The 22937-nt window shown below is 41.8% G+C and overlaps 1 protein-coding gene across 1 annotated transcript in view; it reads left to right on the forward strand.

Annotated features, from left to right (window-relative positions):
* The first annotated feature begins 13903 nt into the window (after positions 1-13903).
* LOC117530534 (scavenger receptor cysteine-rich type 1 protein M160-like) overlaps positions 13904-22937 on the forward strand; it is a 69079-nt gene continuing 60045 nt past the window's right edge. The window contains exon 1 of the mRNA XM_034193427.1: positions 13904-14084. Coding sequence (XP_034049318.1) covers positions 13904-14084 — 181 coding nt within the window. The remainder of the gene's footprint in view (positions 14085-22937) is intronic.

Raw genomic sequence — 22937 nt, forward strand, 5'->3', positions numbered from 1 at the left:
AAACCAGAGGTAATAGCATAATAATATTATTTTAGTTGGTGGTGTGCCGCAGGATTTTGTAAATATAAAAAGGGTGCCGCGACTCAAAAAAGGTTGAAAAACACTGTTCTAGAGGATCTTAAATTGGATTTTATTTTGCTCTTTTGTATGTTTTTTGGGGGGGGGGGGGGGGGGGGGCTGGTAATTTTCGTATGACTTTTATCATTTTAATTACCCGATGGCCATCAAATATGACCATCAGGTATTGTAAAAACTCTCCACCTGCTGTCTGGATGGACACATGGTTGGACAAGCATGAACGATACTGTGGCGATGGTTGCGCACAAACACAGTGCGAGCATGTGGAATGCGTGGCACCACATTCCGCTCCCACAGCAACAGAACAGTTAGAAGCATTGAGCTTGAGACCAGAGGATCCTCGGTTAAAATCCCAGCATGACTGGAGAATCATTAATGGTCCTTGGGCAAGGTCCTTAATCCCCTAATTGCTCCCGGTGTGTAGTGTGAATGTGAGGCATTACTGTAAAGCACTTGAGAATCTGATGCAAGTGGAAAAGCGCTATATAAATGCAGTCCATTTAGCATTTACATAAATCAACAATTAAATGGAACCAGAAAATAAAGCGAAGCACAGATTCGGAACATTCTAGGAACAGTGAATGTACTGTTTAAAAGTAACAATGTTACATGAATCTGTTGTCACTGTTAAAACAAAGAAAACACTGCAGTTTTAAGTGATTAATTCCTGCTATGAAGAGTGGAAAATATAAGTATCATCCTCCTGTTCTTCTCTGTGCATGACCCATGAGCATGCACGTAAACACGCTGATGGACTTACATGAATGAAGCCGTGCGCTCAAAATGTGGACACATCAGTTGGCGTTGCATGTCCAGGTGTCCATTTAGTGGTGCGCCGAAAGACGCCATGTCATGTGGCCCATAACTCACGTGGTGGACGTGACAGCCCGATTGCCAGCTGAGTGTTCACATGATCACACGGAGCTTGTCACGTGGGGCAGCCTGGTTGGTGATGTGCACGCTGGCACATTTGCTGCTGCCCTTTGCAAACGCGATATATGTTTTTATGTATTTCCACGTGAGGACAGCATGCACGCACCTCACGGTGGAGTGTTGTAAGGCGATGTCCTTCATACAAAATATGTGTTCTCCAGCTGTGACTTGCGGGTCCACAGATCCCAACAGCTGCTGCTCTCATAGACATGCCCACCTTTCCAATCAGTGCAGACAACAAAGTGTCACTATCTGTTCCTTTGTTCTGTGATTATTTATTTTATGTATTTGTTATGTAATTATGTATGTAGTTATTGTAGATTTATTTAGTTATTTGTGCTGGCTATGTTCTATGTGTTTTTAATGTAACACACCGTGTGTACTGAGCTGTTGTCATTTCCAGCTAACATTGACTGGCTGGCCAGCGATCAGCTGAGAGGCGCCATGTGTCCACAGTGCTATATGCAAAACAATCACACATGAATGAGTTCACGCCTTTCCTCATGTTTTATATATTTTCCACTCTGTCTGTCAGGGGGACTACAATGTACGTGGTGGAAGGTTCATTAGCCTGGTCGGCCAGCTAATATCAAAGATCACAGCGTGCTATGCGCGCTCAGACGTGGCTGGCCGGTTCCCATGTGATCTTGTCTGTACTTAATTCTCAGCATGTCATGAGAGTATGAGAGCCCGTACACACATGTGCATTGTATGGAGTGTTGTTCATGGCACAACATATGTTCTCCAGCTGAGTTGTGAGTACACAGTGCTCAGCTGTTCCAGCTGTCCCTCTGGACATTACAGCCATCCAGATGCATGCTGTGCTGGACAGCGATCGCACTTCAGTAACCTCAGCCGCACCTGACAGTTTTGGTTCATGGAGGGGGGGTGACACACTGGCACACCACAGTAAGAAATTCTTACTTTGAGGTCATCCAGAAGCACACTTGCATGATATATGTATTGCTTGGTAACAGCACACTCAAGGGGTACTTAGACATTGTTAGGCCATGCACACAGTCGGCTCATAAGTGGTCGTCTGCGCTCTACTGTCGTGCTGGCTGTGCGAATAGCCCCACCTTGCCAGTTGGCTTCAGTTGTGTTATGTGTGAAGGGACCTTTACTGTTGGTGGCGAGACCGATGAGTGTCTTAACTCCCTGCTTCCCTTTCTATTCTGGAAGAGCTTCTCCAGCTTTTACATATACACTTTGCTGAAGAATATTTTCACTGTCTTTGAGGGTACAAAGTTCAGCCTTCTCAGATTTTGATATATTCTGCTGTGAAATCAGTAGTGCAGTAGGAGGACATCACTGGGCACCACCAATCTCAGCTGGAGTGAGACTGAACCAATCAGTCCAGTCAAAGCAGCCCTGCAAATCCTCTGTGCCGGATCTGTCCCACTGCTTTCCTGCTGTGTCTGGGTTTTGCCAGCAGTTTGAGATGTATTTCATTTTGATCAGCAGTGTTAATGTTTTTTTTTTTTTTTCTATGTATCTCTATTTCTCTGTTACAGAGGCAGGGTGACATTTGAGTCAAACCACATGAACCCGATAACCTGATAAAGGATGGAAACATCTGCTGAGAGTAGACATGAGCTACACTGCATTTCCTGAAAAGCAACTTTGACTGTAATTTAAAAGTTCACAATAAAATGTCACACTAATTCTAAAAGTGATTCTAATCATGTTGAAAGTCCCAAACATTAAAAAAGAAAGAAAGTCTTACTTTGAGGTCATCCAGAAAAACACCTATTTGATAAGAACTGTTGGAACATGGATTTGCTTATTAACTGTATTAGACCCAGTAAATAAAGCTGCAACACAAAGCATTTCAACAACCTATAATAAAAAAAAAAGCGCTTTGGAAAGAGTCATTTTGAACAAATATGGGAAAAGTGACATTAAGTAATTCATTTTTGTGTTTTTACCTGAAATTGTTTATCCTCCAGGCAGCACAGTGGCTTAGTGGTTAGCACTGTTGCCTCACAGCAAGAAGGTCATGGGGTTGATTCCCACCTGTGGGCTTTCAGTGTGGAGTTTGTGTCTTCCCCCCGTGTTTGCGTGAGTTCTCTCTGAGTGCTCCGGCTTCCTCCCACATCCAAAGACATGCAGGTTAGATCGGAAACTATGGATGAGCGAGTACACCACTGTCTGTATCTGTAACGGTTCAACCATCTAAATTATCTGTATGCGTATCTGTACTTGTAGTGGGCGTGGCCTATACCAGAAGTGAGCGTGGTTTAATGCGAAATGGCTAGGGCTTAAATCAGTACATTATTTTTAGTCTGAAATTGATATAGATTGATCAGAAGAACAGCCTCAAAATTTTGATTCAAATCAATGTTTTTGATCACAAAAGGAAGATAACTATTTACAGAACAAGTTTTTATGAACTCAGAACATAAATATTCTTAAGTCTATGAATGAATATTTACAGAACAGCCTCAGAATTGAGATTCAATGTTTTTGATCACAATAGTAAAGGCACTATTTATATTATTATTTTTTTTATAAACTCAGAACATGAATATGTTTTTGAACACAATAGTAAAGGAACTACTTTACAGAACAAGTTTTTTATAAACTCAGAACATGAATATGTTTTTGATCACAGTAGTAAAGGAACTACTTTACAGAGCAAGTTTTTTTTTATATAAACTCAGAACATGAATATGTTTTTGATCACAATAGTAAAGGAACTATTTTACAGAACAAGTTTTTTATAAACTCAGAACATGAATATGTTTTTGATCACAGTAGTAAAGGAACTATTTTACAGAACAAGTTTTTTTTTTTAGAAACTCAATAGTAAAGGAACTATTTTACAGAACAAGGGTTTATTTTTATAAACTCAGAACATGAACATGTTTTTTTTTTTATCACAATAGTAAAGGAACTATTTTACAGAACAAGTTTTTTATAAACTCAGAACATGAATATGTTTTTGATCACAGTAGTAAAGGAACTATTTTACAGAACAAGTTTTTTTTATAAACTCAAAACATGAATATGTTTTTGATCACAATAGTAAAGGAACTATTTTACAGAAAAGTTGTTTTAATAAACTCAGAACATGAATATGTTTTTGATCACAATAGTAAAGGAACTATTTTACAGAACAAGGGTTTATTTTTATAAACTCAGAACTTGAACATGTTTTTTTATCACAATAGTAAAGGAACTATTTTACAGAACAAATTTTTGATAAACTCAGAACATGAATATGTTTTTGATCACAGTAGCAAAGGAACTATTTTACAGAACAAGTTCTTTTTTGATAAACTCAGAACATGAATATGGTTTTGATCACAATAGTAAAGGAACTATTTTACCGAACAAGTTTTTTTTAGAAACTCAGAACATGAATATGTTTTTGATCACAATAGTAAAGGAACTATTTTACCGAACAAGTTTTTATTAGAAACTCAGAACATGAATATGTTTTTGATCACAATAGTAAAGGAACTATTTTACAGAACAAGGGTTTATTTTTATAAACTCAGAACTTGAACATGTTTTTTTTATCACAATAGTAAAGGAACTATTTTACAGAACAAGTTTTTGATAAACTCAGAACATGAATATGTTTTTGATCACAGTAGTAAAGGAACTATTTTACAGAACAAGTTCTTTTTTGATAAACTCAGAACATGAATATGTTTTTGATCACAATAGTAAAGGAACTATTTTACAGAACAAGTTTTTTTTTAGAAACTCAGAACATGAATATGTTTTTGATCACAATAGAACATGAATATGTTTTTGATCACAATAGTAAAGGAACTATTTTACAGAACAAGTTTTTTTTTTAGAAACTCAGAACATGAATATGTTTTTGATCACAACAGTAAAGGAACTATTTTACAGAACAAGTTTTTTTTTTTTATAAACTCAGAACATTAATATTTTCTTAAGTGTGTGAATGAATAACAGAACAGCCTCAGAACTGACATTTAATGTAGTAGGAAATTATGAACTACTAAGTATGCATGAACAAGAGTTGTCACACTCAACACAACTTCCTTTTTTAAAAATTTTATGATCATACTGTGTGTTTTTTTTTCCCAATTATTTATTTATTTTTAGTATCTAACGTTCTTGGCTTTTTTTCCACATGAAGTTAAACAATATTGTTTAAGGTGTGTCTGTTTGTGCAAGACTGTGTGTGCATGTGTGTGTGACTGAGTGACTGTGTGAGAGGGAGAGAGAGAGAGAGGTTGTTCGACTGACCAATTTATTTTTATGAACTGCAGTGAGAAAATGTCAGATACTACATGCAGCCATATTCAAAAAAAATATTAATAATAAGCTGCTTTGTGTGTTCAGCTATATGTGAGTATGTGTGTAAGTGGTCTGTAAGACTGTTTATTTTTTAATGATGTGTGTGAACTTGGTGATTCACGCAAACATCCAGTGATGGCAAACAAGGAAATAATATGTCAGCCTTGTTCACTGTATTCTTCTCAAAAGCACCGCGTTCAGTACGAGCAAAGTTTTCCAACTGATTTTATATCACCAGCCAAACTTAGAGCAAACAAACAGTTAAAAAAAATACCCGACCAGAGTGGAGGCAGTGACCGATGCGACATGAGCCGTTTTCAGCTCTGTCTTGTCAAATGCACCACATACATTACGAAACAAGTTCACCAAGTAACTTTAAATATCATACAAACCAAAAAAGAGCCGAGCTGAAGAGAGAGCACAGCACGGAAGCCAAGCACAGAGAGAGATCCTGTGTGTGTGTGTGTGTGTGTGTGTGTGTGTGTGTGTGTGTGTGTGTGTGTGTGTGTGTGTGTGTGTGTGTGTGTGTGTGTGTGTGTGTGTGTGTGTGTGTGTGTGTGTGTATGTTTGAGAGAGAAGCTGCAGACAGACGTGTCTGTGTAGGGAGAGGCGGGCACGTTGTGTGACTGGCCAATCACAGAGCATGAAGACAGCCAGTTAGCCAATGAGAATTTTCCTTCATATTCATATCATATCATGCTCATACTTGTCAAAAATGCTTTATCCGTACCAGATACTCATCTGAAACGAGTATCCGGCTCAACCCTATTGGAAACTTTAAATTGTCCATAGGTGTGCGTGCGTGGCAGGGTGAATGTGTTTGTTTGTCTATATGTGACCCCGCGACAGACTGGCGTCCTGTCCAGGGTGTATCCCGCCTCACGCTCTATGACTGCTGGGATAGGCTCCAGTCCCCATGACTCTTCATTGGAGTAAGTGGTGAAGATGAGTGAGTGAGTGTTTATCCTTCTGCAGGCTCTGGGAATCAGAAAGTCCACTTTACCATAGCCAGACAGTCACCCAAGGAATGTCTGTGCAAAATTTATGAAAAACTCAATGAGAAAATTTCTATGAACAGATTTTCTGCAACAACTTGAATAGTGTGAATTTATTTTATTGTATTTATCGGGGTGGTGGGGGGGGGGGGGGGTCGGGGCACTTAGAATCATTCAATGGCAATTTATTTTCTGTCTGTAAGCAGCCTCCAAAAGAATATGCAAAATTACAAAAATGTTTTTGAACAATTTTTCAGAAATTCATTGATAAGTGTGGGTGGCACGTGGCTTCGTGATTAATATTGTTTCCTCACAGCAAGAAGGTCATGGATCGCTTCCCGGCTGGGCCTTTCGGTGTGGAGTTTGCACCTTTTCCCATGATTCCGTGGGTTCCCTCCAGGTGCTCCAACCTCCTCCCACTGCCAAAGACATGCAGGTTAGATGAACTGGTGTCTCTGAATTTACTGTAGGTTTGCCTCTGTGTCATCCCTGCGATAAATTGGTGTCCTGTCCAGGGTATATCACACCTTTTGCCCAATCACTTCTGGATTAACACCCCCACCCCACCCCCCAAACACTTACTTGGAATAGACTGGTTTTGTGGATGAATGAATTAATGAATACATTTTGTATATCACACATCTGAGATCTGCACAACACAAATACCAACAGTATCAGGATGTGACCCCTGCCTAGAGAGACGTCACTGCAAAGGTTCACAAAGACCTGGTGGAACCCACAGCGTAATTACTGAAAAGATGTTTTCAAATTTTAACTTCATTTTAAAACATTCATCAAGCAAATCTAAAGTAGTAAGCAACACAAGTAATAAAATGGATTTGGTCTGTATGTGTCAAAGCACACACTCACATGAGGCAAGTTGTACCACACCCGAGCACAATGGACATCCAGTTGTTTGACTGCTGTAAGTGCTCGAGGCTGTGTTCAGGCATGGTGCACATTTACATCCCTGCTTGACTTGCAGAGGTGGTCTGGGATGTGGTCCAGTTTCCCTTGGGTGTAGTAATACATGTAGTGTGATCACACACACTGACCACTACTAATATTATTATTACTACTTGGATAATACAGTGTTCAATCCATTCAAGAACATTTGGGTTCAAAATCAACAGATACAAAAACCCAGTATCTCCTTTTGTTAACTGAGATATAAAAGAAAGCACATGAGAAAATGCCCCGATTTCCATAAATAAAATGAAAATATGTTCAAGTTCTGCAATATTTTGCACACTGTTAATGCAAAGTGCAAGTTAGTCTGAACTAATAATCTGGAGTTCTGAAGATACAGGGTTTTATATCTGAACCCTTCAAATATTTCTTCATCATTTGCTGCCTCCTTCAAAATCTTCTCAGGTGTGCAGTATCATTGGCTGTTAAATCCTTACTGCACAATTTATTATAGGATGGGAAAGGATTTATATGCGGAGGGTGGGGTAAAGTAACTGGTAGCAGTGTGTGCTGATGAGTCCATGACCCCAGCTACCAGCAGCTGATGGCTGCTGTGGACCTTTGCAAGCATTTTATTAAATAAATCTGTGATGATGTGGCTGCCAGAAGTGTGGCCTCTGGAAACACTGATGTCGACATACATCCTTCTCTGCCAGTCCAGATGGTGTCCATAACACCCACAGTTGGCCTCAGTATCAACCACAGATGGGACCAGAAACAGGTGCACTGCTCCAAGGCCCTGTTAGGAGTCTAGTGCCATCGTACTGTGTATGTAGTTCTTCATCAATACATTGTGCTACTTTGATGCATTACAATGCAGCTGTATCAGTGTGTTCTATATCGACATTCATTAATCTTCTATACTGACTTACTCCAATCAACAGTCATGGAGGGAAGGATATCCCAAAAGTCATAGGGCGTGAGGCAGGGTTCACCCTTGACAGGACAGGATGTGGCCCTGGAGTCTGAAGACAAACAAACACATTCACACATGTGGTCTGTTTAAAATGTCTAGTTCACCTAACCTGCATGTCTTTGGATGTTGGAGGAAGCCGGAGCACCCGGAGGGAACCCACACAAACACAGGGAGAACATGCAAACTCAGACAGAAAGGCACCAGGTAGGAATCGAACCCATGACCTTCTTGCTGTGAGACTACAGTGTCAACCACTAAGGCACTGTGCTGCCTCCATATCAACATCCCAAAATGGAAAACGATCTGTTCACCAAATTTAATTGAACTCTGATCATAAGTTTTAGTGTTGTCCTACAAAACAGTCGGAAAAACAGATAAAGAACCACAAAAATAAACCCCCCTTGGCGGTGGTCATGACTGACAGTCAACACTGCATCTGTGTCACATGAAGAAACTGCTCACAGTACCTCATACTGGCAGCTTCCAGTCACAGAGGCAGGCTGATGATGGAGTCTTACCACATCGACCTGGTGATGGATGGAAACATCTGATCAGAGAATAGATAACTTGAGCTACGTTTCCTGAAAAACAACTTTCACACTTGAAAAGTTTATGATGAACTTTCGCAGTCATTCTGAAATGGATTCTTATCATGGTGATTTAAAACATTAATCAAAAACAAAGAAACCTGAAATAAATTCTTGCTTTGAAGGCATTCAGATAAACTTTGATTCTTTTTGACTTGAAGAGTTGTTGGTCCACCAAATGAATGTGTAGTTGTTCTTTATGGGTGTGTGCTGGGAGGGGTCTTGTCAGATCAATAGATGGATTGGGACTGTGTCTGAGGTCTGGTGGACTCTGCACTAGACAGTCATGGTGAAGAAAGAACTGTGACACAAGAGAAGACTCTGGACTTACCAGTCAAGGTACACCCAGATCTTTACCTATGGTGTGGAGCTTTGGGCCATGACTAAAAGAACAAGGTCAGGGGTACCAGTGATGGAAGTGAGGATGGACGTACAGTGCTTAAACACTGGGATCAAGCTGCTGCTTTGTTGCATCAAAAGGACTCAGCTGATCTTAAACGAATGAAAACAAACATTTGATTCATTATTTTTTCAGATGTGTGATGGACAAAGGTTTTGTCACACTTGACTGAGGATGACACATTTGATAAAACGTGTTTGAAAGTTCTTTAGGGCCCTTTCACACATCGTGCAAATTTGGTCGAATTAGGGCGAAACAGTTCAAATTAGCGCACCACAAAACATTGCGCCGATGGGCAGGCGTGCACGATGCCGGTGCGACAGTTCGTGCACGGGACGGTGTCTTTCAAGCAGTGCGAGCAGCTGCAGCAGCTCACACTGTGGGACGAGCTGCACCACATCACGCTGCTGATGTGGAGGAAAATAAAATAAAATGTTTGTCCATCTATATGTGGCCTTGTGATAGACTGGTGTCGAGGGTGTTTCTGCCTCTCGCCCTATGGCTGCTAGGCTCCAGCCCTCAGTGACTCTATCAAAAAAATGAATGAATGAACTGAAAAGTCACATTTAAATGTGAAAATGCATATTTTTTTCATCATAAATCCACATTATTCAACATCCTTAAAAACCCCTATCTAGAAATGTCACCCATCTTTTTTTTTTTTTTTTTTTTTAGCCAGCATTTAAAAGATGTTGGCTCTTATTCATAGTAGTTTGTGTGAATCTTTGAGACTGGTTTTAAATTTGTTTCTCTCCTGTTTTTTTTTTTTCCTCTCTCTCTCTCTCTCTCAGCCAGCCACACCCAGCTTCACTTCCTGTTTGCCCACGTACAGCCTACGAACCTACGGATCTCCAAGGACAATTCTGCTCACCACCCTTGACCTTTGCTTTCTCTTTCAAGCCCTACTCATCCAGAAGCACACATCACCTGCTGGTGCCAGCTGAGACACTCACCTTCCATATCCGGAGCCTTTTCATAGTGAGCTATAAGAATGTCATGGTTTTAAAGCAGAGACCACTGGCTTTTTCTACTGACAGCTAAAATTTTCTACGTAATTATTGCGAGGCAGAGCTCTGTTGTGGCTAAGAACACTACCTCCACTTTTGAATCATTTATATACACATATTTCCAGAATTGACTAAAGAATGCTTTTGACCATCCCGATTACTCTGGTATGCCTTCCACTCGTTTCTTGGATCTTACTCCTACCATATCGTACCATAAGTGCAAAATGTTTGTAATGGGAGCACAAATTTTTTCTAATACATTCCATGATGGCTGTACAAAATTAAAAGTGATGCAGGGAGTCTGGGGGTTATGGTTAGGGTTAGGGGAAGGAGTAGGTTTAGGTTACAGTTAGCGGGAGAGGTCATCACTAAGGATGAGGGTATTGGTGAGCCTTAAATCAGAGAATGATCCATCTCCAAATAAACCCAGATTTCAAATCAAAGCATCTTTGTGTCTTGGAGAGTGCTGTGCTCCCTCTGTTTCTCTCCCTCTGATTCAGGTGCTAAGGAAACCTGCTGGACAAGAAACTGGCAGTGCAGGTGGGAATTAAACTGGAGAAGGTGGAGGAAACTGTATCCACTTGTGCACTGAATGGCAGACTATTGACCAAAGTAACCCATCGACTCTCTTCAATTCCTGTGATCATTTCTGGTTATCATCATGAGACCTTATCATTCGGTATCACCTCAGACTTAGAAATGCCAGCCATTTTTATTTTAGGATATCCTTGGCTTAAGCCCCATATTGACTGGACTTTGGGAAAGATTTTGGGTTAGAGTTCCTTCTGTCATTCAGTTTGTCTGTGGTCTGCTTTGTCTCCAGTAGAGGGGGGGCCAGTGTCCCTACCACACCTCCAGACTTGTCCAAGGTTTCCCCCAAATACCATGACCTCTGGGAGGTCTTTAGTAAGGATAACGTTCTGTCTTTGCCACCACGTCGCCCCAGAACTGCTCCATAGACCTGCTGCCAGGAGCTCTCCTTTCCTCACGTAGGCTATATAACATCTTAAAACCAGAAGCCTTGAAGCCTATGGACCAGTATAACACCAAGTGTTACGTCTCAATGGCAAAGTCACTTTAAACTCAAATAATGCAGAGCAGCAAAAACTCAGGGAGGTATGTATGGTGTCAGATCAGTGGCAAAACCCCACTCGTGTAAAAAAAAAGTGTTCACACATAGATTAATCAAAAACCCAGACAGAGCTTTAATTAATTTGAAAGCTTGACTCTTAGTCTTGTCCATCCAAATTGGAAGTCCCAAAAACCAGTTTTATTTGTTATTATCTATCGTCCACCTGGTTGTTACTGTGAGTTTCTCTGTGAATTTTCAGACCTTTTGTCTGACTTAGTGCTTAGCTCAGATAAGATAATTATAGTGGGCGATTTTAACATCCACACAGATGCTGAGAATGACAGCCTCAACACTGCATTTAATCTATTATTAGACTCTATTGGCTTTGCTCAAAAAGTAAATGAGTCCACCCACCACTTTAATCATATCTTAGATCTTGTTCTGACTTATGGTATGGAAATAGAAGACTTAACAGTATTCCCTGAAAACTCCCTTCTGTCTGATCATTTCTTAATAACATTTACATTTACTCTGATGGACTACCCAGCAGTGGGGAATAAGTTTCATTACACTAGAAGTCTTTCAGAAAGCGCTGTAACTAGGTTTAAGGATATGATTCCTTCTTTATGTTCTCTAATGCCATATACCAACACAGTGCAGAGTAGCTACCTAAACTCTGTAAGTGAGATAGAGTATCTCGTCAATAGTTTTACATCCTCATTGAAGACAACTTTGGATGCTGTAGCTCCTCTGAAAAAGAGAGCTTTAAATCAGAAGTGCCTGACTCCGTGGTATAACTCACAAACTCGTAGCTTAAAGCAGATAACCCATAAATTGGAGAGGAAATGGCGTCTCACTAATTTAGAAGATCTTCACTTAGCCTGGAAAAAGAGTCTGTTGCTCTATAAAAAAGCCCTCCGTAAAGCTAGGACATCTTTCTACTCATCACTAATTGAAGAAAATAAGAACAACCCCAGGTTTCTTTTCAGCACTGTAGCCATGCGCTGTCAATCAAACATCACTCTCTGGAGACGGCCAATCACAGCAGAGCCAGTGCCGACCTGGTTCCCTCCCCCATAGTGCCATAATCCCGCCCCCATAGTGCCATAAGTTTCAAGCAAGCGAGCAGGAATTCTCTGTGTGTGAGCAGAAATCAACTTCCTGTGAGTACAAATAAACTTTGCGTGAGCAGAAATCAAGTTCAAGCGGATGGGGGGAGCGTTGGTCCTCACGCGCAGCACCTTTGCGCGTGGAGTTAATATCTATGCGTGAACGTAATTTTTACACGAGTGGGGTTTTGTCACTGATCTGACACCATAGGTATGTCAAACTGTGATTTTATTGTGGGAAAAAAGTTCCGAAAGTACAGAGGTGAATTAACAATCACAATCCCCGAAAACACAGTGCAGCAAAAAAAAAAAAAACCATGGAAGCTGTAGTGAAAATATTTACAAGAGCAGAAAATCACAAAAAGGACAAAAACATGGAAGGTGAAAAAGTACTTACATCTAAGGAGCATAAAGAATCACAGCACAAGGCCAGAACTCAGGAGTAACAATACACAGTGGACCACCGGTGGCAGACAGATGAGGAAGTGCTTAAGTAACAGGTGAGATGATAGCCAATTAACGCTATCAGGTGTGCTCGGCCAGTCAACAGCTGGAAGACACCACTTAAAAAAAAAAACAGGTGTGACTTGAATCGGTTGACGATGAAAACATACAGGGCAGGGGCTCTCCAGGAACAGGGTGGTGACCCCTGCCTTGTGACTTCATCATCAGTCAATCACAAATACTGACCTTTATGAGCTTTTGTTCAAATCTGTATCTCAGGGGTCACCTGATAATATATTATTTATATTTTTTTTTTTGTATTTTTTTTTTTTTAATCAGGTCAGATTTGATCGAGAACACCAAAGATATTCTTTTTAACAAGACTCACTGGTTATGTTGTGGTTATGGCTTTTTTGAAACCGTGCTCAGTAACAAAGCCTGGACAATATTAACGAACTATTCTAACTTAAAATGTGTCCTTGCATGAATATAACAGCAAGGTTAATGTCTGTTAATAGGGGGATCATAGACTCTGGGATCACAGGGCCCGAGCAGCCGAGGGATGACCCCTGGTGAGGGTCCCCTACATGTAGAACTGAGAACTGTGGACAGCAGTGCCTGGTGGCTACGTTAGGATACTGACAAAGCTTCTACTGTACAGTGTGTGACACAGGTTTATGATCAAAGTGTGGCCATCATAACCAAATATTTACCTAAATGAATTCCCGTAGTGTTGTCAGTGTAATTATGTGTACAGCGGTGATGTTATTATCTTCTCCTTCTCATCCTTCTTACACACCTTCAAGAGGTACAGTGGATACACGGAGTAAAAACCAAACAGACGCAAGGGAGTATGAGTGTATGACCCTAATGACATAAATGACCTTGGAAATGATGTTTAATGTCAAATTTCAGTTTCACCATGCCCTGAAGGATGGATCTGGTGTGGTTACCTGCCATCAAACCTCTTTTTTGGGCCTTTTTTTGCCAGTTTGTCTGCTGTTTGTTCACCTTAAGACCAAATAAATCTTATTGTCTTTTGTACGTTTTTACCTCCACAGACCTGAGGCCTGATAAGGCCCCTGGGCCGGACGTTGTGCAATGGTGGTTTTATGGGCTGTGATTGGTTCACAGAAGCTGCTTCTCAACAGCCCGATGAGAAGATAAAGGTTGGAAGCATATTTTCTTCTCAGAGGACAGCTGACAAGTGGAAAGGACAGAAGAGACAGGGACAGACAGTTCAGCTGGACATGGATCACATGCTGTTGGTGTTGGTGTTGCTGTCAAACTCAGGTAGGATTCTGTTTAACTCGTGAAGAATGCAAAATTACACTATAAAAAGTCTACATGACATATTAACCCCAGTCAGTGCACATGGGGTCACCAGTGCACCTGTGATGTTCGGGAGCTGCGTCTCACAACTTCCACTGACGTCCTCACAGACATTAAAGACAAAACAATCAATCTGGATTGCCTCGTTGACATTCTCCATACAGGTGTAGCCTGCTGTCCCTGTGTGCATGACTTGTTGGAACACTGTGACTTTGGTGTAAATACATAAATATTTGTGACCACATTGCTGGGGACATTCTTGATAAAGAAATGTCACGTAGATTCCGGCTGATAGCTGATCATACTGTAACTCCGACTTTTCAAACCTTCCACCAGTCCTTGGAGGTTGCACCTCAAGTTGCACCGGCACGGGGAGACATACACTACAGTGCAGGAAACACAAGGAAAAGCAGCAGGCAGAGGAAAACCCAGGCTGAAACCTGAAAAAGAAACAAAGTATTAAGGATGGTGATACAAAATATAAAAAATGAGGCACAGAGGTCAGAAAAAATCAACAATATCAACAATCAAGGTGCAAAAGGGTGGGTCACTAGTAGAGATGGGAAAACTAGTCATAAATGTAGACTACCACTAGCTAACATCTGACTAGTCGAAATTTTTTTATTAGTCGTCTAGTCAAAAGCAGTGCTTAATTTATAAATCATTAGGTACCGGAACGCAAAGTACATATGACAGCACGGCGATGAGGAGATGGACACATGTCCCGGAATGCACAGAAAAACAACATGTGAATGGCCACTTCTAGAGCTGTGGCACTTAAAAGCCTCAATTTCAGACAACATCCCTTTTATAAATGCTATTATGACAGCAATTAACCAATATTTAGGTTATACTCTACTGGGCGCATGCAACTGTCCACACCAGGAGGGACTTAACAGGTCTACGTGTAAAACATTTTAAAAAATCAGTGTGTTGTGAAAGTGTAGGTACACGGACCCACAACAGGGGGCGCAAATGAACAGACAATGGAATAAGCCAAAATATAACAATTTAATGTTGTAAATGTGCACAACAGAGCAACAGACAACACAATTGAGATCAACAGTCAATAATTCATGGTGACGTGTGGGCATGCTCGAGGATAGAAGACGCCCGTACAGAAAAGAGCCGGATCCCACACGCTTTCCACTGCCACCGAATCTGAAGCACCCCGGAGCCACCAAGCGCTGGGTCCCCAGGTGCCACTGCCTCCGGCTGTCAGATCGGGTACTGCTGGCAGGAAGAACAGACAGGTGATGGTGGGTGCGTGAACACCCAGCAAACAGTCAGAAAGGGCGGGAAACACCTCCACCTCTTAAGCCCAGTCACACAGGAACAAAAACGTGCAGCGCCTGAAGGACTACTTATCCGAGGAGCGAAGACGTCGTCTCCTCCCAGCTTCCAGCTGCTGACCAGTCAAACAGGTACGCCTGCGAATGTTCAGAATGTTGTACGGCACGAAACAACGGCTGAGTGTTTACCTGATTGGTAGACAATTTGTCGGCAGTGAGGTAAAGATGCTGCCCGGCTTTTATGAAGATGTGGTTGACGATGATGAGTGACAGCTGGTGCTGGTGATGAATGCCAGCTGTCACTCCCAGTTGCTCCGGCACCCTCTTGTGCCTGAAGCCCGCACTTCAGGCAGGGCGCCCTCTGGTGGTGGGCCAGCAGTACCTCCTCTTCAGCGGCCCACACAACAGGACCCCCCCCCCCCCACCCCTCAACGGGCGCCTCCTGGCGCCAGACCAGGTTTGTCCGGATGCCGGCGGTAGAAATCGGCCAGGAGGGCCGGGTCCAGGATGAAGCTCCTCTTCACCCAGGAGCGTTCTTCAGGTCCATAACTTTCCCAGTCCACCAGATACTGGAAACCCCGGCCCCGTCGATGGACGTCCAGGAGCCTACGCACTGTCCAGGCCGGCTCCCCATCGATGATCCAGACAGGAGGCGGTGTCGGTCCAGGAGTGCAGAGGGAAGAGGTGTGGTACGGCTTGATCCGGGAGACGTGGAAAACCGGGTGATTCCGCAGTGAAGCTGAAGCTGCCAGCTTCACTGCGGATTCACCCGGGCTGAGGACCTTGAGGATGGAGAAGGGGCCGATGTACCGGTCTTTTAGTTTTTGTGACTCCACCTGTAATGGAATGTCCTTCGTTGACAGCCAAACATCCTGCCCGGGCTGGTATGCAGGGGCCGGGGATCGCCGGCGGTCTGCATGGGCCTTGGCCCTTGTTGGGTATTTTCTCCTCCAAACATTTTTAAAACCTTTAACAAGACAAACAGAGTCAAGAAACACCAGTGAGACAGAAAGTCAAATTTTACGCGCGGAGTGCGGCCAGGCTGTACACCAAGGCTACACTAAAGTCTGGCCTGCTTTTCCGCTCTTTTTATTAAGAGACGCCCTCATCACATAAACAAAAAACTTGTCCTAAGGGTGGGGGTGATGACGCAAGACAAGTTTCTTCCCGTAACATAAACGCATACGTCAATAAGTGCAGCTGTAAGGAAGGACACTTTCTTTTACACAGGTCAGCACATCTCGTTCGTCTGTTGCAGTTATCAGCTGTTCTGCATCTGCCTGAAGTGTCCTGTCCTTCACACTCCTTCACACTAAGCACCACATCACAACAGTCAAAACGTTCTCTTACTCCCAGTCGTTAAGAGGCTGCGAAAACAAAGTTATATTATAATAATAAGTACATCCAGCCCTTCATTCCCAGCTCAGATTGACCCCAGAGTGCTAAAACAAAATTGAATTCTCAGGCTTGGTTAAGACAGGTGCAAAACAGCACAACACCGTTCTCATGAGAAAGAAGACAAAGCTAAAACAAGGTTGAATAACACATACATTCTCAGGGTGAAGTGCAAACAGCACAACACCGTTTTCATAAGAAAGAAGACGAAGGTACAAATGTTTAACAGTGATAACATATATATATATATATAAAATCCTTAACATTTCCCACCTGTTTATCACCTGTTAAACATACAGTAGGCATCACCCAGCTTAGTTAGTTAGTTTATTAACTTAATCTATTCTGTCCACGTTTTTATTAATTGAACACCACCAACAGATGGAAGATTCGAATCCAGCTGCTATTTGATCAACCAGTTTATACTCGTCAGGCACTCCTCTGGGGACTCCTATTGCGTCAATATATGTTGGATTTCCTACTCCTTTCCAATCTCTTTTTACTCTATGTCTGGCTATGCCTTTCTGCCAATCCTCAGGAATAAGAGAGGCTGCATATGTCGTAACGTCTTCAGGGGTCATGGGTAACAATAATGATATTAATGCACAATAACCTGACACATTTCGTGGCAGTCTGTCAAAGATTCTGTTATCACCACACCACCACCATACATCACTCCTACTGACTGGTATAAATGAACTGTTTTTTCTGTATTATTCGACTACACCACTTGTCTTATTACTTTTTCAGCTAAAGCTTCATAGGCTAAGAGTGTGTTAACTCATCACGTCAACAGTTCAAGCTTGAACTGGAGTTGTGAGCTTTTCAATATCATCATAATTCTCAGTACAGTCATTACAGTTTTCTCCACTAAGGTCTGACTGTTTCAATGCTTGATATTTTGGCATAGTTTGTTGGAAGGCCAGATTACACTGTACAAATGTATTTGACACCATTTTGCCAACCATTGTTTTGATATAAGGGATCACACAACACATGCAAAGTCCAATCAGAATTAGGACTATAATAACTGGTGTCACCATTTTCAATAGTAACTGCCAACATGGTCCTGAAGTCAACCAGGACCAGGGATTCCACCGGTTCACGGCTAGGGTGTCTTTATGCATTGCATCACGAAGTTTATTCAGCTCTTCCAATGCGTCCTGCATATCCACTGAATGAATGGAGTCTGGGATGAAAGTACAGCATGTTGTGTTCAGCAGAACACAAACTCCTCCCTGTGAACCAGTAAGCAAGTCTAAAACCATGCGATTTTGCATCACCATGGTACGTAAAGCATCTATTTCAGTGTTTTGAGCTGCTACTATTTTTTTAGTTACATTCATGAACAGACCCAATCGATAATTCAGAGTTTCAATCATTAATGAATTTTTTCCCACTCCTATCCAGGGGAACAATGAATGTGCTATTTTATCTCCTACAGACCACAATTTTTTGGTCCTTTAGTACATCCGAGCCCCACATGTGATCATGTGGTAACACATCTGGGTATATCAATCTCCTCCGTCTGGTGCTGCCATTCTTCTCTGTGGAGGTCCTACCACATATGTATGGTCAGTCACCTGGGTAGGTGCACACACACCACCCCAATTTGGTGGGAGACTCATGTACAGTCTGGAACCATAAAGCCAATAGATGTCATCATACACCGGAATACCATTTATAGGTGGTAGCAAAAACTTACTAACATAAGCACATGATTCATCCGTTCCCCATGGACAGGAGCCTGTATAATTACATCCCCGTCCAATGTGATGAAGATAAGTACCATCCACATATTATGTTTTGGTTAGGCTTAAATTATTTGATAAAACATACGTTTGGGTACACAGACGTTTCTTAATTTTACCTACATTTTTATTCCCTGTCCCGTAAAAGCAAATTGGGAATGGCCGTTGTGATGACAATTTAACGTGATGATATTTTTGCATTTCCCTTCAGTCTAGTCAATGGAGCAGCACTTGGGCACGCTTGTACGTCCTCTGTTGAAATCCCTATCATATAAGTGGTTGCACTGAGGCAAGTGGTGTTACATCTTATCAGATTTGCTGAGAACTGCTGCCCCCGAAATACAGTTTGATTATGCATCCGTATGATAAGACATTCTGTCACCCTAGCAGGGTACGGTTTAGCCGTCAGAGCTGGGTGTGTTGAGGATATAGGTATCTGTGAACAAACATAACAATTAGTAACGTAATTCCATTCCACCAGGCCAGGAATCCGAGGAGCACGAAACACACTAAGATCACAACGCAACCGGCTGCCCTACCAACAGTCCGGCAGCGGCGGCGCTGAGCACGCCGCTCCGGGGTCTGCTGTAGTTCAGTCATGATTGCTAGGATACAGTGTTGTTAACCACCTCACCTAATAGTGCAAGGATCTCCCTGCTTCACTGGCATTGAGACAATCTATTGCTAATTAAATAGACTCCCTTTGTAGCCAGACTTCCCCTTCCACTGTGGAGGCCGCCAACACACGCTGTATCTTACAGTGATGTATCCACGTTGATCTCTCCGCTATCTTTACTGCAGTTGGTGTTGTTAACAGCACTTGGTATAGACCTTCCCAACGAGGACTGGACTCTGATGAACACCCAGTCTCCTGGCTAGACTACTGGAAGGCCGTCCTGTGGAAGATCAAAATTATTCGGCAGTAAATGTGTTTAAGTTATCTCTTTCTGTGTTAATGTCTTTTTCATAAAATTTGCTAATGTTTGTTCCTCATCTGCTGTTTTAGTATCCATGTCAAAATTGGTAGACGATATGGTCGTCCATAAAGTATCCCAAATGGTGTTAACCCTGATGGTGTTGGTGTTATTCTCATATACATTTTACTAGGTCCAACATTCAATCCAGGTTTGTTTTGTCTCTTCTATACATTTCCTTAATCTTATTTTTATTGCGCCCTTTTATGTGCCCTTTGTCCTTTCCACTAATCCGGCACTGTGTGGTTGATAAGCACAATGATTTTTGAGATTGACCTGTAGCGCTTCTCCTACGTATTGCACTATTGTATTAACAAAATGCGCTCCATTATCTGAATAGACTGTTTCTGGTATTCCAAATCATGGAATGATGTCTTTGCACAATGCCTTAGCCACTGTAAGTGCACCTGCATGTTTTGTAGGGAACAATTCTACCCATTTTGAGAAGGCATCAATTATGACTAAACAAAATTCCTTCCCTTCATGTTTACTCAGCTGTATATAATCCATATGAATCACTTGAAAGGGATATTGTGGTGTTGGAAATTTGCCTCTTTGGGGTCTCAAATTGCCTTGTGAGTTGTGTTTTGCACGTCATGCATGCTCTACAATGCTGTTTTGCATATGCATCGAACCCATAAAGACAAAAAATAGATTGCAATTGCGATATCATACCCCCTGATGAGACATGCGTCACGCCATGGCTCATAATAGCTGCCCATTTAAACATATTTTTTGGCAATATGGGTTTCTTTTGTGGTCATATCCGGAGGGGTGTCATATAGGAGAAAAATAGAAAGAGCTGTTGCCGCCTTTGCGGTTTTGTCAGCAACGTCATTTCCTTTTGAAACACTGTCAGAGCCTTTGGTGTGAGCCGCACATTTGCATATAGCAATTTGTTGAGGCAACTTCACAGCTTGCAGTAGGGCAGTTAGGAGAGTGGCATGAGTCACTGGCTTTCCAGATGATGTCACCATTCCACGCTCCTCCCACAGTTTTGCAAACACATGCACTGTGCTGAAAGCGTACTGGCTGTCTGTATAAATTGATACAGCCGTACCTTTAAACAGATAGCAAGCTGCAGTTAAAGCAACTAATTCAGCTGCTTGTGCTGAAAATGACGATGGCAATGAAGCAGAATCCAATACTTCTGAATTTGTGACAACAGCATATCCAGATTGTGTTTGTCCATAAGCTTTGTCAGTGGAAGAACCATCCACATACACAATTGTACTGTTTGGGATGGGTGTGTCCTGGAGGTCTGGGCGTGCTTTCGTACAGACCGTAGCTACATCAAGACAATTGTGCGGCTCACCATCCTCAGGTAAGGGTATCAATGTGGATGGATTCAATGTCGTACAGCGCTCTACCGTAAGGTGTGGTTGTGATAATAGCAAGGACATGCACGAAAGATGTCTTGCTGGGGACAAAAGGCTCATTTTTGTCTGCAACAGAAGTGCAGAAACTGCATGTGGAATTTCCAGTGTCAACTGATGGAATAGAACAACATTACTGCTACTTTGAACAGCCATAAAGGCTGCAACAACAGCCTGTACACATGGTGGTAGAGCACTTGCCACTGCATCCAATTTAGATGAGTAGTAGGCAACTGGCCTCAATTTTGAGCCATACACTTGAACCAAAACACTAGTCATGGACTCATTCTTACAATCAGCTGTTTGAATGAATGGTTTACTATAATCTGGTAGTGCCAAAACTGTGGATGACACTAATGTTTGTTTTACTTTTACAAAAGCTTCCTCAGCTTCTTTGTTCCATTCCAACACGGTTGACATTGAAATATCATCCTTGTACATCAAATCAGAAAGTGGACTAGTCAATTCTGCATAGCAGGGAATCCATGCCCTGCAGTAATTAGTCAGTCCAAAAAATGACATCATCTGCTTTTTGGTTTGTGGTTTTGGAGCGTGTAAAATTGCTTCCTTCCTGTCAGACAGGATCGTGCGCCCTGTGGCTGATAATTCATGTCCTAAATATTTTACTTTATCCCTACACAACTGAACTTTGTTTTTACTCACTTTGTGGCCATTATCAAATAAGAAACATAATAATGCTACTGTGTCAGTTATGCAGTTTTCTCGTGTGTCAGAGGCAATCAGAATGTCATCAACATACACTAATAGTTGGCTATCTGCCGGTGGAACGAAATTGGCTAAACATGCTGACATGACTTGAGAATAAATAGTTGGACTCTCTGCGTAACCCTGCGGTAATCTGGTAAATGTATATCGTTGTCCTTTAAAGGTAAAAGCAAACCAGAATTGACTATCTGGGTGTACTGGTACAGAAAAAAAAAAAAATGCATTACTGATATCTATTACAGAAAAACAACTAGAATTTAATCTCAATGAGCTTAACAGTGTGTGCGGATCTGGTACACATGGTGCTCTTTTAATCACAGCAGCATTTACTGCCTGCAGATCTTGAATCTATCTCCATCCCACTGAGGGCGGAGCCTTTTTTTACAGGAAATATGGGTGTGTTACATGGTGAATCTGGACATGGCACTATTACTCCTGCTGTTAATAAATTCTCTATTACCGGCCTGATTCCTTCAATTGCATCAGGTTTCAATGGATACTGTCTTACACATGGTCTGTATTCTGTTTTTGGTCTTATAACTACAGGTTGTGCATTTTTTATCAGTCCTACGTCTGAAGGACCTGTTGTCCACAATCCTGATGGTACAGAAGAGAGAAGATCATCCTCTTCAGGACTCAACTGAAACACTCAGGATTGTGAAGTGGACACATCAATGTGTGTTCCAGCTGTCAGCACCAATGAGACATTAACTGGCACTTTATACAATTTAGTTGATGGACTGAACTCCGTTCGTGGTCCAACTCTGCTCCAATCAGTGGCTGACAAAGCTGTTATGACTGTCAGTCCCAATTCTTGCCATTCTGTCAAATATGGTTTACAAAGTGACACATGTAATGGCATACCTGTGAATCTCAATTTTAAAACATCTTCAGTGGCACCTGTTACTGTTATGACAGCTGTTGAGTTGCCATCATGAATCAAATCGGTCATTGTCAGCTTCACAGGTGAAACATTTTTCAATTTGTTTTCATACACTGGTGTTCCTGGCAATATGCCACTATGGACTCTAAATACACTCTCAAATCTGCATCTAAACTCTGTCCATGGCTCTCCTTCTTTCTGAGTTGTCCTGGTAATTTCAGTATAATTTATCTTTGGTCCTAACACACCTTTTGCACGTGTAATCATAGCTTCCACTCTTGTTTTCAAGACTGGATCATCATGTGGCAATGGTACGCCATCCTGGTCTGCAGGATTCCAGTCTCCACGTATCTGACTCCATTTTAGGGCCACATGCTTTCATCCACACCTGTTGGACTTCAGGTCCACTAAGGTGGT

The sequence above is a fragment of the Thalassophryne amazonica genome, chromosome 18 (assembly GCF_902500255.1).
Source record: "Thalassophryne amazonica chromosome 18, fThaAma1.1, whole genome shotgun sequence".
NCBI lineage: Eukaryota > Metazoa > Chordata > Actinopteri > Batrachoidiformes > Batrachoididae > Thalassophryne > Thalassophryne amazonica.